Source organism: Saccostrea cucullata, unplaced genomic scaffold, assembly GCF_032062105.1.
Source record: "Saccostrea cucullata isolate Sc308-1 unplaced genomic scaffold, CSIRO_AGI_Scuc_v1 ctg100, whole genome shotgun sequence".
Lineage (NCBI taxonomy): Eukaryota > Metazoa > Mollusca > Bivalvia > Ostreida > Ostreidae > Saccostrea > Saccostrea cuccullata.
In genome coordinates, this window is record NW_026932392.1 from 482,264 (window position 1) to 504,862 (window position 22,599).

General features: G+C 35.2%; 1 protein-coding gene and 1 long non-coding RNA gene across 10 annotated transcripts in view; one reads left to right on the forward strand and one right to left on the reverse strand.

Moving 5' to 3' along the window:
- The window catches only part of LOC134235011 (kinesin-like protein KIF13B), a 128,156-nt gene extending 116,296 nt beyond the window's left edge, over positions 1–11,860 (forward strand). For all 9 annotated transcript variants that reach the window (XM_062717089.1, XM_062717091.1, XM_062717093.1 and 6 more), the window contains 2 exons: positions 8,101–8,313; positions 10,636–11,860. In XM_062717089.1, coding sequence (XP_062573073.1) covers positions 8,101–8,313; positions 10,636–10,880 — 458 coding nt within the window. In that variant the 3' untranslated portion in view covers positions 10,881–11,860. The remainder of the gene's footprint in view (positions 1–8,100; positions 8,314–10,635) is intronic.
- A 2,866-nt stretch (positions 11,861–14,726) lies between these two features.
- On the reverse strand, positions 14,727–15,094 carry LOC134235016 (uncharacterized). Its single transcript, XR_009985312.1, has 3 exons — positions 15,061–15,094; positions 14,940–14,974; positions 14,727–14,794 (listed from the first exon to the last, which is right to left on the reverse strand). It is a non-coding gene; the product is annotated as an uncharacterized LOC134235016 (long non-coding RNA).
- Positions 15,095–22,599: the final 7,505 nt, after the last annotated feature.

Sequence of the window (22,599 nt, forward strand, 5' to 3'; positions counted from 1 at the left end):
TACGCGCAATATTTTTTTTAGCACTTTTGGGCAGAATTTCTCCACTTTCTAGCATTAGTCAATCAACTACCTTTCACTCCCTAATTTTGGACACATTCTCTGGCCAATATGTATATTTTGTCCACCTCCCAGCCATTTATAGTAATCTCTACAGGCAATAAACTCGCTTGATGTGAATTTTCAGCAATCTAACAAATAATTTTAATCGAGTTTATCTCGAGTAGAGACGACTATAAAGGGTTGGGAGATGGATAAAATATACAGATTGATTAAATAATGTGCCTAAAATTAGGAATTGATAGGTAGTAAATTGACCGATGCTGGAAAGTGGAGAAATTCTCCCCAGAAGTGCGCAAAAAATATTGCGCCGTAAATTGCACCTTTTTTGCATTACAGGATCTGCAGTCAAATACTAATATATAAAACCATAACGCTACAGATCTGCAGCTAGTGACCATGTGACCCATGGGCCTCCATTTTATAGGTATTTCATATTCTTAATTCATTACCAGTCGGAAATTAAACTACAGAATTTAATTAATGATGTAAATTAGGTTTGATAAAGGGGGGGGGGGGTAGGATTTTTGGCACATAATTGGAACTTTTTAAATCTATTTTCTCATATAGATTAACAACAAATAATATATTATTCAAATTAGTGTAAAGCGTTTTTGATGAATTTTTCAATATGTGCAAAGTGTATTTATATTTGATTAGGCAGAAACTTCTTGAAAGCTGCCATATACACAATCAATTTAATGGTCAACCCCCACCCGTCTCCCATCAACACACACACACACAAACACACCTTATTTGTCTGTTTTTGCAAATAGGCCTAGATTGCAAAGCTAAAATAAAACATCTTTTGTAAATGATAATTTTCAATTTGTTCTTGCACTATACATGTATCTAAACACCTGCATCACATTTGGCTTGCGTCACGTACCCAACTTAAGTACTAGTTTTACCATTGGCATTATCATTTTAGATTTCACTGCACGTGCAGTAGGATACTAGTGTGCATCATTGCATATATGTCGGTAGGAATTATTTCATTTTGTGTTTTAACTGGAATATATTTCATGAAGATGACAGGGCCTAAATAATAACAATCGGTAAGTACAAGTTTTGGTATAGATTTGGGTAAAATAGTCTGAAATGCAAACGGTTAGGTTAAAGTTTAAAGGATCAAAGGTCATCCGATGCTACAATAGACGAATTTCACATTCTGAAGAGTTATCCCCCGTTATCAACGTTACATTCAGTTACAAGATCCAGAATTTTTTTTCTGGGAGGGAGGGGGGGGGGGGGGGGTTCCAGACCAGAATTTCCTGAGAAGCAAGAAAAAAAAGAAGTTATGGTTTGGTCTGTTTTCTAGGGTGGAGGGACACTTAGGGCATCCAAAGTCATTTTTATTTCCTCCAGTATATATTATAGTCCTGCAAATTCCGGGGGAAGGGGGGGGGGTGTTGAGGGGATCTCCCAATCCACTTCCCTGTCCCTGTAATGACAAATGATCATGTGACTCCTAAATAGTAGGAAACTTTTTCCATTTGACTATACATAATATTGTTTCTTGTGTTATTATGTTATGTAAATTTAATGGTATAAAGGTTATGAACCCCTAGAGGTCATCCTCACTCTCCTAATGAGCTGGAAATGTTCACAATATGACTGCCTTAAATTAAATAAAAGTGCATCAATGATAAGATTACTTGACATTTTATTCATGAATTTGTGTCAACATATCTTCCTAGAATTAGGAATGAGAATCATTCAGAGATGGACCACATTAAACTATTTGTATAAACATTTTTTTTTTTGCATACATGAACAAACAGGGGTCTGGGAAGGGGTGAGGGGAAGGATCGAGTTAATATTTCTTTAGGTCTTAATGGTTGAAAACTCCTAAAATGAATGTTGACCTCAAATCTAACTTGTCCTCATTATTTTTCAAATGGTGGTGTCTCCATATGAGTGAAAAATTCCTGTTAACTTGTACAAAATGACATAAAAACACAATATTGATTTGCGTTAAGAAATATGCAGGGGATTTTTTCCATCATAAATCTTCTTCTCAAGAACAGCAAGAGCATTCTTGTCCCCCATTTTGGGGAAAGGGAGGGGACACTAAATCTCATTTGTCTGTCAGTCTGTCCATCTTATTGACAGCTAGTATGTGCATCTGTCACAATAAATTTAACCTTGGTCATAACTTTTGAATGATAAGAGATAGTGCTTTCATATTTCACATGCACATTACCACAAAACTTTCTAAATATACTATGATTTTTTAACCCAAGTGAGACCTTGACCTTAAAGTTTTACCTACTTTCCAAAAAATAACATTTTAAATTGATCATTTTGAAAGAGAAAAGAAAGGGCATTCAGATTATACATGTTTATTACATGTGAAAAGACTTTTCTAAATATATCATGACTTTTGACTCTGTGACCTTGACCTAGAAGTTTAACCTACTTTTCAAAAATATTATATTGTATATATAACTTTTGATTCAAAAGAGATAGGACTTTCATATTTGACATGTACATTACCTGCAACAAAATGTTTCAGAGCATGCTATGATTTTTCCCCTTTGACCCAATTTTCAAAAATTGATATATGATAGGGGTGCATATTTGACACACAATCTGCCATAAATTATGGTATCTCATTCAGTAAAACACAGAAAGCAGAGGACCACAATTCTTTGAATTTGCTTGTATAATCTTGATAGATGGAACATGCTCATATAATGTAGATTCAAGTTTTTTATGCCACACCATGATTAGGAATACATGTATAGTTTTTGTCATGTCCGTCCTCCACCCTTCCATCTGTCTTTCCATTGGGCTCAAAGAAACTTTCTAGATATTTTTATCAAAGTTCATATGTTGATGCATACTGATGTAAATATCCAACTGCAGCAATATTTTTTGACTTTGACTTTTCCTTTGACCTTCACTTAACTTTTCTTTAAATTAGTGTTTAGCTTTATTTTAAAGAAACCATTCAAGTTGTGTAATGAAACTTCACATGATGATACATACTGATGTAAGCTTTACGATGCTTCACTCTTTTTTACCTTGACTTTTCCTGTGACCTTGATATCACTTTTCTAAAATTAATGTCTAGACCAGTTTTGAATAAACAATTCAAGATATATTTATCAAACCTCATATGCTGATACATACTGCTAAGAGCTATTAATACGTCAACTTATTTTGACCTTGAATTTTCCTTTGACCTTGACCTCACTTTTTAAAATATCATTTTTCGACACCATTAGTCCCCCCGGGGCAAATTCAACATTCCAAAACCTTACTGTACATCTACATGACACCACCAACCATCTCCCAAAAGATGATTAGGCTACTGTGTAAAATGTAAGAGGAGTTCAGGGAAAACAGGGCTTTTTGCATAAAAAACGTCGAAACATTGCTGCACATTACATGACACCACCAACCATCTCCCAAAAGATGATTAGCCTACTGTGTAAAATGTAAGAGGAGTTCAGGGAAGACGGGGCTTTTTTTCGACCCCCATTTGACCCCCCGGGGCAAAATCAAAATTCCGAAACATTGCTGCACATCTACAGGACACCACCAACCATCTCCCAAAAGATGATTAGCCTACTGTGTAAAATGTAAGAGGAGTTCAGGGAAGACGGGGCTTTTTGCATAAAAAACATCATTTTTCGACCCCCATTTGACCCCCTGGGGCCAAAATTCTGAAACTTTACTGCACATCGGGCAAACCATCTCAAAAGAATTAGGCTACTGTGTAAAATGTAAGAGGAGTTCAGGGAAGACAGGGCTTTTTGCATAAAAAAACATCATTTTTTGACCCCCATTTGACCCCCAGGGGCAAAATCAAAATTCCTTACTGCACATCTACAGGACACCACCAACCATCTCCCAAAAGATGATTAGGCTACTGTGTAAAATGTAAGAGGAGTTCAGGGAAGACGGGGCTTTTTGCATAAAAAACATCATTTTTCGACCCCCATTTGACCCCCCGGGGCAAAATCAAAATTCCGAAACCTTACTGCACATCTACAGGACACCACCAACCATCTCCCAAAAGATGATTAGGCTACTGTGTAAAATGTAAGAGGAGTTCAGGGAAGACGGGGCTTTTTGCATAAAAAACATCATTTTTCGACCCCCATTTGACCCCCTGGGGCAAAATCAAAATTCTGAAACTTTACTGCACATCTACAGGACACCACCAACCATCTCCCAAAAGATGATTAGCCTACTGTGTAAAATGTAAGAGGAGTTCAGGGAAGACAGGGCTTTTTGCATAAAAAACATCATTTTTCGACCCCCATTTGACCCCCAGGGGCAAAATCAAAATTCTGAAACTTTACTGCACATCTACAGGACACCACCAACCATCTCCCAAAAGATGATTAGGCTACTGTGTAAAATGTAAGAGGAGTTCAGGGAAGACGGGGCTTTTTGCATAAAAAACATCATTTTTCGACCCCCATTTGACCCCCCGGGGCAAAATCAAAATTCCGAAACCTTACTGCACATCTACAGGACACCACCAACCATCTCCCAAAAGATGATTAGCCTACTGTGTAAAATGTAAGAGGAGTTCAGGGAAGACGGGGCTTTTTGCATAAAAAACATCATTTTTCGACCCCCATTTGACCCCCTGGGGCAAAATCAAAATTCCGAAACCTTACTGCACATCTACATGACACCATCAACCATCTCCCAAGAGATGATTAGGCTACTGTGTAAAATGTAAGAGGAGTTCAGGGAAGACGGGGCTTTTTGCATAAAAAACGTCCGTACCCCCATTTGACCCCCCGGGGCAAAATCAAAATTCCGAAACCTTACTGCACATCTACATGACACCATCAACCATCTCCCAAAAGATGATTAGGCTACTGTGTAAAATGTAAGAGGAGTTCAGGGAAGACGGGGCTTTTTGCATAAAAAACATCATTTTTACCCCCATTTGACCCCCCGGGGCAAAATCAAAATTCCGAAACCTTATTGCACATCTACATGACAACACCAACCATCTCCCAAAAGATGATTAGCCTACTGTGTAAAATGTAACAGGAGTTCAGGGAAGACGGGGCTTTTTGCATAAAAAGCATCATTTTTCGACCCCCATTGGACTCCCCAAGGCAAAATTAAAATTCCGAAACATTACTGCACATCTACATGACACCACCAACCATCTCCCAAAAGATGATTAGGCTACTGTGTAAAATGTAAGAGGAGTTCAGGGAAGACGGGGCTTTTTGCATAAAAAACGTCATTTTTCGACCCCCATTTGACCCCCTGGGGCAAAATCAAAATTCCGAAACCTTACTGCACATCTACAGGACACCACCAACCATCTCCCAAAAGATGATTAGCCTACTGTGTAAAATGTAAGAGGAGTTCAGGGAAGACGGGGCTTTTTGCATAAAAAACGTCATTTTTCGACCCCCATTTGACCCCCCAGGGCAAAATCAAAATTCCGAAACCTTACTGCATATTTACATGACACCACCAACCATCTCCCAAAAGATGATTAGGCTACTGTGTAAAATGTAAGAGGAGTTCAGGGAAGAAAAGTGTGACAGACGGACGGACGGACGGACGGACGGACATGAGTAACAACAATATACCCGAACTTTCTTTAGAAAGTGCGGGTATAACGAAGTTTTATCTATATAAATAAACATTAGTAGAAATGGCTTTGGAAACCTCAGTCCTAAGTCAAAGAACATAGTTCATTAGCGTAAGGATTTTTGATAATCAGTGTTATCGTAGTTCTCTACACATACGAGGTAAAGCAGGAGAGGGAACCAGACTTGACTGTTTGTTTACATTCAGCTGCGACACCAGATTAATTCTGATTCTGACAAAATCGGATCGTGGTATTAGGATTGAAAAACTCACTGTCAGTGTCTTATCATTTATATTGATAGTTTTAAAATAATTTTTTCATCAGAATATAAACGTGATTCATGTAAGAAATTCATTCTACTCTGTAAATGAGCCCGGCTCTCTGTACTTCTGAGTACTTTGATCTATAAAGAAAACAAAGCCATGGTTAGTGATATTTATATTGAAGGATCCTTAGGTAGTGTAGAATTAAATTTGTTCAAATCAAAACCTCCAAGGGTAGAGTGGGGTTTCAATGGTGGATCAAAGTTTTACATAGGGAAATGAAGGGGAAAATCTCAATAACAGAAAAGCTGTGTTAAGTCATATTGACATGTAAGCATCCTCATGTATTGAAGATTTAAATTTGTTCAAATCATGAGTACCCATTGGGGTAGGCAGGGAAAGAATGGCAGACCTCTTTACTCTTACGATTTTGCCGTATTTTATATGGATTTTTAGTCCACAATACATCTCATGTTTTGCTATTTTGAAAATACAGAAATCGGAAATACATGTCTTTGGAATTCAGCAATTAGTTTTCGTTTTGATTATACCCCCCGCAAACGAAGTTTTACAGGAATGTTCGTCTGTCTGTGCAAACGTGTCCGGTCCATATCTTTCTTACGGAGGGACATTAGAATCTACTACTCCACACAAAGATTGCCCATGACCTAAGGATGTGTCATGACCTTAACCCAAGGTCATTTGGGGAAGTTCAAGGTCACTGGAAGAACAAGTTCATAATTCGTGTGCGGTCCATATCTTTCTTATGGATAAACCTGGTAGGTTCTCATTTCACACAAAGATTGCCCATGACCCAAGGGTGTGTCATGACCTTGACCCAAGGTCATTTGGGGAAGTTCAAGGTCACTGGAAGAAAAAGTTCATAATTCGTGTCCGGTCTACATCTTTTTTATGGATAAACTTGGTAGGTTCTCATTTCACCCAAAGATTGCCCATGACCTAAGGGTGTGTCATGACCTTGACCCAAGGTCATTTGGAGAAGTTCAAGGTCACAGGAAGTAAAATTCATAATTTGTGTCCGGTCTATATCTTTCTTATGAATAAAATTGGTAGGTTCTCATTCTACACAAAGATTGCCCATGACCCAAGGGTTTGTCATGACCTTGATTCAAGGTCATTTGGGGAAGTTCAAGGTCACTGGAAGAAAAAGTTCATAATTTATGTCTGGTCAATATCTTTCTTATTGATAAACTTGGTAGGTTCTCATTTCACATAAAGATTGCCCATGACCCAAGGGTGTGTCATGACCTTGATCCAAGGTCATTTGGGGAAGTTCAAGGTCACTGGAAGAAAAATTTCATAATTCATGTGTGATACATATCTTTATTATGGAAAAATTTACTTCTGAAAAACCCGGCGGGGGGTATTTTGTCCCGTTTGGACAGTTCTAGTTAGTCTCAGTTTCTTGCTTTTTAATCTCTAAAATAAGAGAAAATTTTCAGACACAGAAGTGATGTTGGGTTGCCAAGGCTCTGTGGTATAAAATGACAAAAACCATGTTATTAAATTATGTTTTAGTAATCAGAAAAGCATTTGTTCTCCATAAATATATGTAAAATCGATGGAATATAAAGTCTTACTGGCAAATGCCAAATCTCACTGTAAAATCTAATAAAAAATACTGAGAGACAAGGATATGGGTAAACAGGTCTGCAATTGGGAAACAAATTCAAATTATTATACCAACAAAATGTTAAAAAAAATCTATGAAAATCTTTTTCTCAAGAACTTTCTCAAGAAGTTATATACAGAATTGATATGGAGGCATTCTCAAGTGGTATTAGAATTCAAGCCCCCCACCCCCCACCCCTCAGTAAACTTTTCAATTCTGATCTGATTTGTGCTTTTCCCTAGCCGATGTGCTCAGATGAGCAATGTGGCCCCTGGGCCTCTTGTTCTTTATTAGATTGGTTAACTTATATTTCCCTGCCTTTTATCACATATTTTATTGCTTTTATTTCACTTTTGCATACATAATTTTTCACTGAAAAGGTAAACAGAAATCTCCTCATCTTTTTGTGTTAATTTTCCATGATAAAATTGGGTGCCAATGCTTAAAGAAAACCACTTAATAATCATACTTATGGTGATCTAAGGTAACACATGGTGAGAAATGCATGGATTGGTTTAGAAAATTTATACAAAGTTTTGTCGTATTTCTATCCTTTTAAATAGGTAATGATGACTCAGTAAGTGTGTGTTCATTTGGAAGTAGAGCAGATCTAGACAGACTACAGGAAATCCCAGTACCCTCTTGGGTTCAAAATGGAGAGAGTGTCATAGTTCAGTCCTCAAAAGGGTCCTCTAATACAGGAGTGGTCAGATTTGTAGGAAACGTGGAGTTTGCAACAGGCCCATGGGTTGGAGTGGAACTTGATTTACCAGAAGGTACCAGTAGCATATTGATAACTTTTTTATACCTCCTTTGAAAAAGTGGGCATATTGCTTTGCACCTGTCAGTCAATCTTTCTATTGAAAGACCATGTGTTGTCCACTCAATATCTTGAGATCCATTTGCTTGACAAATATCAAATTTGGTACACTTGAACCTCCTTGTAAAATGAACCTAATTGTTTTAGAGGTCATAAGGTCAAAAGTCAAGGGCCAAGTTAATCTAGACATAGTCTTATTTATCCAATATTTTAAAAACCATTTTGCTTGACAGACACAACCTGTTATTTAATTTTGTTTGAAGAAAAAGTGATGCAAGTGTTGTGGCCCATGAACCTATGTTTATACATGTTGGGTTCTTCTATTACGTTTCAGATTTAAATGTTAGGAGCCGAAGTGCTAGTACTACACTTGTTCTAAATACTGTGAAATCAAAATTTTCATGCAGGTTTCATTTTGGTTTTTATACGCCCGTCTTATGACGGGACGTATTATGTTATAGGCTTCATGTCCGTCCGTCCGTCTGTCCATTCGTGTCCGGCTCATAACTTGAATACTATTAGGCCTAGGATTATCAAACTTTGTCAACTGATACTTCTTGGGTAGACGGTGTGTCGCGCACAAAAAGTAGGCCGCTCTGACCTTTAATAAAGACGCTATAGCCAAATATGGAAAAATCCTGTCCGGCTCATAACTAGAAAACTATTAGACCTAGAGCTTTCAAACTTGGCAAAAGTATACATCTAAGGTAGAGGGTGTGTCGCGGCCTATTTCAAGGTCACTGTGACCTTTAATTTTAGTGATTTTTTTTTAAAAAAACGTAGTCTTTTAAATTTTAAATTTCATAATCCTAAAAAATGTAAAAATATAGTTGTATCCTTATTAAAAAATGTTAGATTAAGTAAAAACTTATTTTTTCATCACTTTACAGATATCTGTAACAAATGTTAATGTTTTGAGAGGAATTCAGTTTATCTAATGGGCATGATTATCAAGCACTGGTCAAGGAAAATTTTGATAGCAGAAATGTGCATGTCAAATTAGAGAGAAATTAATGAGTTTATTGTCGGGAGCTAACTGGCAAGAGCATCTCTAGATCTGATCATGGAGCTGTTATCTTAATTTATCTCTTGGGAGTTGGGCAAAAAGAAATGGCCTCATAGTTGCTTGTGTTAATTAAGAGTTCTTGATGGCGAAAGTCCAGATAAAGATCTTTCAATTGGTGTAAAGTAATTAAAACAAATTGATGTTTTAGTGTATGATTAAAACTAAATTAGTATTGTATAATATAATTAAAACTAATTATACATGTGTTCATTGAAAAAAAAAATTTACATTTCAATTTTTATATAATTGCAACAAATTGCAGTCATGTCTCACTTAGAATTTTATAGTCTTATTAAAAGAATAATTCATTTTTGATTTTTTTATTAGACTATGTAGACTGTAGCATGTCCATTATTTCATAAAATATGCAATAAACAATTTAAAGCTGCAGATGGATATTTGTTAAGCTCTAACACAGCCAGTTTAGAATTATATGATGTATTATTTGTTATAATTAATCCCTACACTGTAAGTCTCTTAGAGATGTATGTACAATATTTTAAACATGATAAGAAATGGAAATTAGATCATTGAAATCTGTGTCAATCTGTGAATCAAGGTTACTTGATTTTCTTGCACCCCAACCAATTTATGATTATTGAACAATATTTGACGGGCGTATCATGCTGTGGCGGGGCACTTTTTTTTTTCGAGGTATGAAGAGACCCATGAATTTATGCCTATTATGAAATGTGAAATACTACATAACTTCTTCATCCACAAAATCAAATCCCCACAGAAAACGAGATTTTCCTCAAACCATGAAAATTTGACTCCTTGAAAATATTTGATTTTACAGTAAAATATGCTGCCCATTTCTGCATTATTTAAATGAAAAAAATTGTATTTATGAATTTTCAGAGAAGTTGAAGAAAAAATGAAATTAAATTATTTTAAAGAAATGTATTGCTTATATTTTGTAAAATGTATTATATTTGGCGTGTACAATATTAAGCAGAAATTGATTTTTGAACAAGTTAGCGTAGATTTGATTTAGCGCATTTCTTAATGTTCCTATAAATGGATATATGTTTAAGACATTAAGTCTTGTACCTGAATTAGCGGAAGTTTCTTTTCGCCAAAAACACTAAAAAGAATACACCGCCAAATGTATTACATTTACAGTATGTCTCTACCCAGTAGATTTATATGAAGTCTTTTGAGACACTTTTGATGAGAATTGGTACTGATTTTACTAATCCTTCTTGACAGGTAAAAATGATGGCTCTGTTAAAGGCACCAGGTACTTCAAGTGCAGGTCACGCCATGGGATTTTTGTGCGTCATGATAAACTGATATTAGACAAGAAAAGACGAGGGTCGCGTAAGCAAGCCAAAGATTTGGCCAAAAGACACAGCATGGGTAGTCCAGCTAATATGGGGGCCAGTTTGCCTAACAACCAATCCTCTAGTCCAAACAATACAGTTGTTAAAAGCAGTGCGAAAAAAAAATTATAATGGATGTCATATATCTGAAATAAGACTGATGTGATGTTATGAAACTATTCTGATGTTCTCTTTGAAATTTAACATTTCACAAGGAGTTGGGTTTTCCATAATTAATTTGTTCATGAATAGTTTACAAGGCTTTTTTCTTGTATTTATGTCAGACTTCTGTGTAAAATAGCTGATATATAATATATATACAGTTTGTGTAAATGTTAAGCATTTTATTTATAACCAAATGCAGAAATAATCGTGTTTTATTAGATTTGTTACATGATTAAAAGCACTCTGGCATTATTGTATGTAAATTGTGCATTTGCATCATTTAATGATTTCATATGTTCATTTTTGCTGATTTTTGCTAAATGCTGTCTTTACAGCTAGATAATATTGATGAGCTTTCAGTATTAAAGTTATTAACTAAAGTGATATTTCCCAACATGTCATAGGGGAAACTCCACAAATATGTGTTGTGCTAAATTTTAGAATGTGAAATTTATTTGAATGCTTCCATGGCTAAACAAAGAGAGCCTTTGAAGTTGTAGGAAAATCCCAAGACATGGATCTCTATAATGTAAGAAGGTCTTCCAGCAGACGTTAAAGAGAGGAAGGATAAATTGTGAGCTGTGAGAAATTGACATGTACTTGTGAGAATCTATATAAATCATGTCAAAAAGGCACTTGTAGGCTAATATGTTGAGGGATTAGGATTTTTGTGACATAAACATTTTTGTACTTAATATTGAATCAACAATCTTTATCTCACCTGAGGCAAAAGAAAAAGTGAACTTTTCAGATCAAATTTGTCCATTGTTTATCATTCCTTTTTCAAAGTTAACAGTTCTTGAAAAACACTAGGTCAATTTCAACCAAACATAGCAACAACAAAAAAGATTTTCAGAGAAAGGAAACTGAAGTCTATTTGCCCTTTCAATGCAAGATAATTAGAAGTATAGTTAAATGGCATCCTTAAAAATCTTATGAAAAAGGGAGAAAAAAAATATTAAAATCGAACTAAAAAGTGATTAAAAATTTTGATCACAAGGAGGATAAAAAAGTTTTACAAAAGATGAAGGTCGCCATTAAAAATCTGAATAACGCCTTTTTTTTTCTATTTTTTTCAAATCACAAAGAGTAACGCGCGCAAGAAGTTTTACATAGAAATATGGGAAAATCTCTTTAAATATCTTACAACAACATACTTTTGCAACAGTACACCTGTCAAGAATTCTTGACCCTAAAAGGTGGGCCACAATATAATAATTTCTATGAATAAACGCTGTTTATGAAGAACAACAGGCCATAAATGACGCACCTTTTCTTTGTAGGGATCTATTAATTCAGAGGTGCAATAGCTTCAATGAAATTACTTAAATAAAACATTCTTATCACCTTTATTTTATTTCGGCGTTAGGAAAGTATATTTAACACATTGTACACATTACATTATATCATATCTAACCCAGGAACACTAAAGCAGTGAAACGTAAATCATAAGTTTTTTTATAATTTTTTGACACTGAATTGCAACGTTCTATTACAGAATTTGAGTGTCCAAGTAGTTTTTTGCATTTCATGTATCCTTATGTCAGAATGGTTTAATCAAACCAGCTGCCTCCATAAGCCCCTACTCGCGAAATGTCGGAATATACAGAGACAGTGCCAAATTGGGCCCGCTTCAGATTTTCAAATATTAATATCTAGAGTTCAATTAACCAATATTAAAACAACTTATATAGTAGCATTTAGAAGTGTCTTTATTAATATTTTAAAAATAAATGAAAAATATTGAAAAACAAAGAAAGTTGAGAATTTGGACTTTTTGAATTGGCTTCCGGTAGCGACAGGAAGTACTGACGACGAACGAAAAGTTGCGTCCTGGAAAGTATTGATCATCATCTATAAACTCTGAAAGTTTCACATTGATATCTTTTACCGTTTTTGAGTTTAATCGTGGACAAAATGTCATTTTAAAATTTGATTAGGAAAATGGTAATCCAAAACTTGGCACCAGAGAGGAATTTCCAAAAACAATGTCTTGGAATCTTTTTCAAGAGTATCTTAAACACATTGAAAATTTCATGTAATTCTACACAAGGAATATATGTGTCAAAAAAAGTGTGTAATAATAATAAGAAACAGAGCAATAACTATAAGGTCTTCCGTGAAGACGGAAGACCTTAAAAAAAAAGATTTTCAGAGAGAGGAAACTGAAGTCTATTTGCCCTTTCAATGCAAGATAATTAGAAGTGTAGTTAAATGGCATCCTTAAAAATCTTATGAAAAAGGGAGAAAAATGAAATATTAAAGCTTTATTTCATAATGTAGAATCTAAATTTATCAAAAATGTTCCCTGAGGTTAGGATGAGACTAAGTATAGGATAAAAAAGTTTTACAAAGGATGAAGGAAACACTCATTAAAAATCTCTTGATCAATAACTTCAAATCATCTTCAACAAGGAAGTGTAAATTCTATTTTTTTCAAATCACAAAGAGTAAGGGTGCACCATGCAAGAAGTTTTACATAGAAATATGGAGGGAAATCTCTTTAAAATCTTACAACAACAAAGCTATGTTTAGTGGTTTATGCAAAGGAATCTAGATTCAATTCTAAATTTTTGACCCACTGTACAGTGGGCCACAATATAATTCAAAAGTTCTACCTATGAATATTGGAAAAGATCTGTTTATGAAGAACAACAGGCCATAGTGACTCAGGTGAGCATTGTGGCCCAAGGGCCTCTAGTTTAATTCACTGTTGTTTTATTAACTGAAAATGAAATAATTTACAGTTTATTAACAAAATTCAATTTTACTCTCTGTTGTATAACTGTTACCATAATCATAAATACCTTATGGCTGTGTTCTGTGATCAGAGATCTTGCAATGCTTTTGATGTTAAGTAAATGTTTTAGTGAGTGGAAGGGAGTGAGTGACTACTCCTTGGCAACATCACAGGGTCTTAAATCTCCGAAGATTTTTTTTTCTGTTACTGGAGTAAAAAATAATGCAAGGTCATATGACTGGTGCCAAGTTTATATGTCTGGATGAATGGCAATATAAATGTACTGAGGAAATAGATTTATGAAGTACATGTACTGATAATAATATCAACTTATCATTAATATGGCAAAACAAATTTGTAGCAGATTCAAACTTAACGTTGTTAAGATAATGCCTGATGTATTGTATGATCATCTACACTGAAATTTAAATCTTGAATTTTGATGATGAGGGTGCAGTTTATTGTTATGAAATATGAATTAAAACAATTTTTAAGTAGATATCTATATCTCAAACCCAGATATTTTTCCATATGAAGCTTTTATTTCCTTACTAGCCAAGCCATTCTAGTTTAAGCCACTCCCCACAAACTTTGAACTCTCTATAAAAATTCCAATTTTTAAAAAATTATTTTTTGATATATTTTTAAATTTTTTCGAGAGATAGAGAGAGAAGAGAGAGATGATATTTGACAATTTTTTTTAGTTTATAAGCAACAATATTAGTATTGGTATTGCCAATATATGTGAGATTTTTCTTGCCATATGTTCCATTGAAAGAAGAGATCGCTTCACAGATAAATTTGTTAGGACTAGTATGTCCATAATTCTAAGAAATGCAATGATATGAACCAAAGTTGAATTGGACAGAATGTGACATGGTGAATGCTTGACAAGGTCTAACATTTAATCACAACTTGATTGTGGCTCTTTAACTCCTACTATTGTATCTGATCCCTCCCTGATTTCAGAAGTCCCTGCTGGCAATTTGTATCAGTTTTTTCAATGGACTTTTCACCTTCATTTCTATATATACATTATTCTCATTTTTCATGGTAATATTTGTTGTGGGAGGTCACATAACACATGATAATGTGACTTAATCTACCAGGCCATTTCACATGATAATTTGACTTAAGCTACCTAGCCATTTCACATGCTAATGTGATGTAATCTACCTGGCCATTTCACATGATAATTGATAATGTGACGTAATCTACCTAGCCATTTCACATGCTAATGTGACGAATCTACCAGGCCATTTCACATGCTAATGTGATGAATCTACCAGGCCATTTCACATGATAATGTGACGTAATTTACCTAGCCTTTTCACATGATAAGGCCATTTCACATGATAATGTGACAAATCTACCAGGCCATTTCACATGCTATTGTGACGAATCTACCAGGCCATTTCACATGATAATGTGATGTAACCTAGCCATTTTACATGATAATATGACATAAGCTACCTAGCCATTTCACTGATAATGTGACGTAATCTACCTAGCCATTTCACATGATAATGTGACATAAGCTACCAGGCCATTTCACATGATAATGTGATGTAATCTACCCAGCCAATTCACATGATAATGTGACATAAGCTACCTAGCCATTTCACTGATAATGTGATGTAATCTACTTAGCCATTTCACATGATAATGTGACATAATCTACCAGGCCATTTCACATGATAATGTGACCTAATCTACCTAGCCATTTCAAGAGGTTTTGTGAGGAGTGGAGTTGGTTAGAAACACTTAGCTAGTGATGATACAGTTACTATTCTTCCGAACAAACTCTGTGTTCAGGCATGGGGGCCATAAAACTGAGATGAGCACACTTTTGATCTCAGTCTCACTTTTCCACTATATATTCCTTTCACAATAAAGTGAGACTACCAGATTTCAAAAGTGAGGAGAGCTCGTAGAAACACTTAAGTTTTATGGCCCCCAGGCCAGTCTCTTCCAAAGAAAATATTTTTCAGATATTCAATATGCATTTTGTTAGAGAAGATAAACTAAAGTTTATTGTTGTTATGTAATTGAATTAATTATTTATTGATTGGCACTAAAATACTCAAGCTTCCATGTGCATAATTTACACTTTCATAAGTACTTTAAGAAATGTACACTTCACAAAGTAGAATTAGGACTTTCAAAAGAAGTACATAGCCTTACGGGGCCAAAGTTTCTTAATACATGCCATTAGATATTGTTTTTATGTTTTTTGCACTGATATTGCATAAATTACTGTAGCAAGTGCAGCACAAATTTGAGGTTGTTACAAAAGCTTTGGTATAGTTATTTTGTTACTGTGTCTATGTTGTGATGTGGTTAGGCAGAGGTGAGAAAGACATTCCACTTGTATCTACATTATACATCTTTTTTGCATTAGATTCCATCATATAACCAACATTTTGTTTAAACAGAATTGTCTTAATGTACAGTGTATTTCAATCATTTGAATGGGTTAATGGCCAATGAATGAAGAATTACACTTTATGTTTATGGCTTGAGAATGTTTCTGACATGTTGACAACAATTATAGACATTGTTGTGTTATATTAGCTGATTTTGTTTATCTTGTTTAAATTGCTGATGTTTTTGAAAATAAAAAATGTGATTTTAATTATTTTAAAATAATCATTTATTTATTAAGTTATTTTTAAAAAATTTTTTTATGCCATTATACATCAGTATTATGAACTGAGAAACTTGTGAAAGTCATTGAACTATTCACTTGAAGCATTTCATTTCCCTTACATTTCATCTTGAAACTCATCTGGTTTTATCCCGGTTGTGTCTTGGTATAATAAAATTTCTATTTACTGATTATTTGGACAATAGCAAGTTTATTATCCTGCTCAGCAGCAACAATTTTTAGCTCACCTGAGCTTAAAGCTCAAGTGAGCTTTTCTGAACACCTATTGTCCATCCATCTAGCTGTATATCTGTCCATCCATCTGAAAACTTTTTAGCTCACCTGAGCCGAAGGCTCAAGTGAGCTTTTCTGATCACATTTTGTCCGTCGTCCGTCCGTCCATCCGTCTGTCCGTCCGTCTGTGTGTCTGTCTGTCCGTCTGTAAACTTTTCACATTTTCGACTTCTTCTCAAGAACCACTGGGCCAATTTTGACCAAACTTGGTACAAAGCATCCTTGGGTGAAGGGGAATTTAAATTGTTAAAATAAAGAGACATATCCCCTCGCAAGGGGAGATAATCAAGGAAAGACAAAAATAGGGTGGGGTCATTAAAAAATCTTCTTCTCAAGAACCACTGGGCCAGTAAAGCTGAAACTTATGTGGAAGCATCCTGGTATAGTGTAGATTCTAAATTGTTCACATCATGACCCCCGGGGGAAGGGCGGGCCACAATGGGGAATCAAAGTTTTATATAGAAATATGTAAGAAAAATCTTTGAAAATCTTCTTCTCAAGAACCACTGGGCCAGAAAAGCTGAAACTTATGTGGAAGCATCCTGGTATAGTGTAGATTCTAAATTGTTCACATCATGACCCCCGGGGGAAGGGCGGGGCCACAATTGGGTATCAAAGTTTTATATAGAAATATATAGGAAAAATCTTTGAAAATCTTCTTCTCAAGAATCACTGGGCAAGAAAAGCTGAAACTTATGTGGAAGCATCCTGGTATAGTGTAGATTCTAAATTTTTCAAATAATGACCCCCGGGGGAAGGGCGGGGCCACAATGGGGTATCAAAGTTTTACATAGAAATATATAGGAAAAATCTTTGAAAATCTTCTTCTCAAGAACCACTGGGCAAGAAAAGCTGAAACTTATGTGGAAGCATCCTGGTATAATGAAGATTCTAAATTGTTCAAATAATGACCCCCGGGGGAAGGGCGGGGCCACAATGGGGAATCAAAGTTTTATATAGAAATATATAGAAAAAATCTTTGAAAATCTTCTTCTCAAGAACCACTGGGCCAGAAAAAGTGAAGCTTATGTGGAAGCATTCTGGGGTAGTGTAAATTCTAAATTGTAGGAATCATGACCCCCGGGGGAAGGGCGGGGCCATTATAGGGAATCAAAGTTTTACATAGAAATATATAGGAAAAATCTTTGAAAATCTTCTTCTCAGGAACCACTGGGCAAAAAAAGCTGAAACATATGTGCCCATGGAAGGATCATGGGGTAGTATAGATTTCAAAATGTCTAAATTATGATCAGTGGGGTGAGGTGGGGATGCATTATGTATAACAAGGGGGAAATCCGGTAAAGAACAGAATGGTCGAAGCTTCTCAGGTGAGCGATGTGGCCCATGGGCCTCTTGTTACTTTTTAGCTCACCTGAGCCAAAGGCTCAAGTGAGCTTTCCTGATCAAAATTTGTCTGTCGTCTTTCGTTGTTATTGCTGTAGTCTTTGTCATCGTCATAGTCGTCGTAAACTTTTCACATTTTCATCTTCTTCTCAAGAATCACTGGGCCAATTTCAACCAAACTTGCCACAAAGTAACCTTGGGTGAAGGGGATTCAAGTTTGTTCAAATGAAGGGCCAAGCCCTCTTCCAAGGGGAGATAATTATGAATTAATGAAAAATTAATGGCATCTTTTATAAATCTTCTTCTCCAGAATCATTGGGCCAGGAAAGATGAAACTCATGTGGAAGCATCCTCAGGTAGTGTACATTAAAGTTTCTTCAAATCATGACCCCGGGGGGTAGGGTGGGGCCACAGTGGCTGATCAAATTTTAACATAGGAATATGTAGGAAAAATCTTTAAAAAATCTTCTCCAGAACCACTGAGCCAGGAAAGATGGGACTCATTTGGAAGCATCCTCTGGTAGTGTAGATTTAATTTTGTTTAAATCATACCCTCAGGGATAGGGTGGGGCCATAATGGCCGATCACAGGTTTACATAGGAATGTATAGGACAATTCTTAAAAAATCTTGTTCTCCAGAACCACTGGATCAGGAAAGATGAAACTCTTATGGAAGCATCCTCAGGTAGTATAGATTCAGTTTTGTTCAAATCATGACCCCTGGGGGTAGGGCCCGACCACATCTGACGATCAAAGATTTACATAGGAAAAATTTGAAAATCAAGAACCACTTGGCCAGGAAAGATGAAACCTATGTGAAATCATTCTCAAGTACTAGTAGTGTACCAGTAGATTTAAGATTCATAAACCCTCTGCTCACTCATATAAAATGTTGCTTGAAGCTTAATGATTTTCCAAAAGAACTATATTTTATAGGGATGTCAACGAATATTCGAATATTCGAATATTCATTCGATGAGTTGATATTCGAATATAAATTTATGATTCGAATATTCGTTTTTAAGTGTACAAGCATTTAAAAGAGAGAAAAACCTGGCAAGTTTTATTAGAAATTGAATCAAGTTTGTACAAAATTAAAAGACACTCCTCCTCTTGGATTACCTTAAGGTGTGAAGAGTGTATCAAAGTAATTTATTCATTTGTTCACTTAATTAGTGGTATAATAGTGTCCAGTACATACAATCAGCTTGTATTGTAGGACACAGTTTTACAGTAAACACATGGATCTCTTGTTAATGTAAATATAATTAAAACCATTATCAGGAAATTAATTAGCAAAAAGTAATTGCTTTTAATTTTACTCCGTTAGATAATTGTTCTGCTTGGTATAATTTTTTTTAGAGTTATCAGTGTAGGTTTTAGTAAGACGATCAATTAATCTGGATCATGGTAAAAAATCTTTTGAATTAAAAAAAATTGTTACAATTTTTATGTATACTCATCATATATTTGATCATTTAAAAAAAACATAATTGCTATGCATTTACCAAACTTGACATGAGTTTGTATTCCAAAATAATGGCATAAAACCTATACTGGTTGACAGGAGAGTGAAGATAAATATTTTATAATTCAAGATGTATTTGTTCCATCGAATATTCGAATATATTCGAATACTCCTATCGAATATTCGAATATCAATTATTGACAATTTTGACATCCCTAATATTTTATAAGTGAAATACAAACGATTAAAGAATAGCTTGCTGGGCAAAATTGGACAAAAAGACACTTCAACCCGACAAGTTTATTAGCTCTTCTGAGCCAAAGGCTCAAAGAGCTAATGCTATGGCCATTTGTGCGGTGTGCGTTAACTTTTTAGAATATGGGCCATAACTCAAGAACCCCTTGGCCAATCAGTGTCAAATTTGTCACAGGGTATCCTTGGCCCAAGGGCTACCATTTATACTAAAATAAGTAGGGATGTCAAATCGGTCAATTTTTAATACTCGGTTACTCGGACGTTTTTCCGATCGAGTACCCGGGTACTCGGTAAAAGTCTAAATAAATATGAACAAGTTAATTGATAACTGTAAAACATTGAAATAAAACCACATGGTCTGATGGGAGGTTTACCGTAACCTGTGTTGTAACAATTATGACCACTTTGTGCCCGACGAAATTTAATCTAACATTTTTTAAGTCCAATTTATTTATCAGATAAATACGAGATATAAAATCATAAATGGCTCACAATGGTTTTGTTTTAAAAAATAATCTGTTCCCTAATTGTAATGTAACTCTATCAATGTGTTTGACGTCCAAGTGATAAGTCGTCAGAGCTATACATGTACAGTATCAACTTGATCAAGTTCTAACAGAGCGGATTTACGATCTTCGTACACTTTTCGATCATTGATTTCATTAAAATTACGAGACGATATGTTGTAGTTTGGTGCAACGATGGACATAAAATTTTTAAAACTTTTGCATTCAATAATTTGCATTAATTGGCACGTAATCAAACGCATCCATATCAACAATCGCACGTGCAATATCGTCTGTCTCTTTCCCCGAGAATCTACGGTTTCTGGAGAATTGACAAAATTATCTAATTAATATTAAACATAATAGACCTTAAACGATGTTCAATGAAAACAAATAATTATAGAACAAACTAAACATAAGGGTAGAAGACAGCCGACGGTGAGAATGCCAGGTCGCAGGTGCTTGGTCACGGTAATTACTGTATAAACACTGCCACAGGCGATAACGGTCATTTAGAGGCTCAGGAAACCCTGTTTACTGTATGTACAAGTGCAATGAACATTTTACATTTAAAACCGATATTTTAATGCATTAATAAATAAGCTTAGAATTATTTAAAAATGTACATCCGAGTAACCGAGTACCGATTTTAGTATTCGATACTCGGACGTTCGATCGAGTACCCGGTTAACCGGGTACTCGTTGACATCCCTAAAAATAAGGGTTGGGACCCTAAAACAAGGGGAGATAATCAGGAAAACAAAACCAAAAGTACTGGTTGCTAAAAATCTTCTTCTCCAGAACCACCAGGCAGATTTTCACCAAACTTACATACAAGGATCAGGATATGTTGAAGATTAAAAATTGTTCAAGGCATGACCCTTGGGCAAAGGGCGTGGTCTCAAGGTCACTTCAAAGTTGACCTAAATTTACAATTAATAAAAATATTTATATTTTGCTTACTATTAGGACTAGGATCATCAAATCTTGTAAGTTGATGCATCTTAGGACTTCACATCATGTTAACTCAAAAGTAGGTCCTGGTGACCTACTCTTTTAATTTTGCGGGCATTTGTTTTCAAAGTGATTTGAAGGCATATTTTGGACACTTTAAGGCCTATGATCATCAACCTTTGTCAGTTGATGCATCTTGGATCCTTGAACAACGTCAACTTAAAAGTAGGTCACCGTGACCTACTTTTTGAACTTTATGACTTATCCTTTTCAAAACATTTAATCCCATTATTGCAGACACTGAGCAGGTTAGAATCATGAAATCTTGTAAGTTGCTGCATCTTGGGACCTTAAAACATATTTATGAAATGTAGGTCACTGTGACCTACTTTTAGAATTTTGCAGGCATTTGTTTTCAAATTGTTTAAAAGGCATATTTTGATTACCTTCAGACCTACAATCATCAAACTTGGTCAGCAGATGCATCTTGGGACTCTGAAAAATGTCAACTAAAATGTAGGTCACGGTGACCTACTTTCGACATTTTATGGCTATATTTAAGTATCTTTGGTATTTTATTGGCTTAAAATCATCAAACTTTGTGAGTTGATGCATCTTGGGTTTTCGGAGAGTGACAACTAAAAATTAGGCCACGGTGACCTACTTTTGACATTTTATGGCTATATTTAAGTATCTTTGGTATTTATTGGCTTAGAATCATCAAACTTTGTCAGTTGATGCATCTTGGGTTTTCGGAGAATGTCGACCAAAATGTAGGCCACAGTGACCAACTTTTGACATTTTATGGCTATATTTATGTATCTCTGATACTTATCGGTTTAGAATCATCATACTTTGTCAGTTGATGCATCTTGGGTTTTCATAGAATGTCGACCAAAAAGGAGGTCACGGTGACCTACTTTTGAATAACTCAGGTATTTATTGGCTTAGAATTATCAAACTTGGTCAGCAGATGCATCTTGGGACTCTGAAAAATGTTAACTAAAATGTAGGTCACGATGACCTACTTTCGACATTTTATGGCTATATTTAAGTATCATAGGTATTCATTGGCTTAGAATAATCAAACTTTTTATGTTGATGCACCTTGGGTTTTCCAAGAATGTTGACCAAAAAGTAGGTCACGGTGACCTACTTTTGACATTTTATGGCTTTGTTTAAGAATCTCTGGTACTTATCAGTTTAGAATCATCAAACTTTGTCAGTTGATGCCTCTTGGGTTTTCAGAGAATGTCGACCAAAAAGTAGGTCACGGTAACCTACTTTTGAATATCTCAGGTATTTATTGGCTTAGAATTATCAAACTTGGTCAGCAGATGCATCTTTGGACTCTGAAAAATGTCAACTAAAATGTAGGTCACGATGACCTACTTTCAACATTTTATTGCTATATTTAAGTATCATAGGTATTCATTGGCTTAGAATAATCAAACTTTGTCAGTTGATGCATTTTGGGT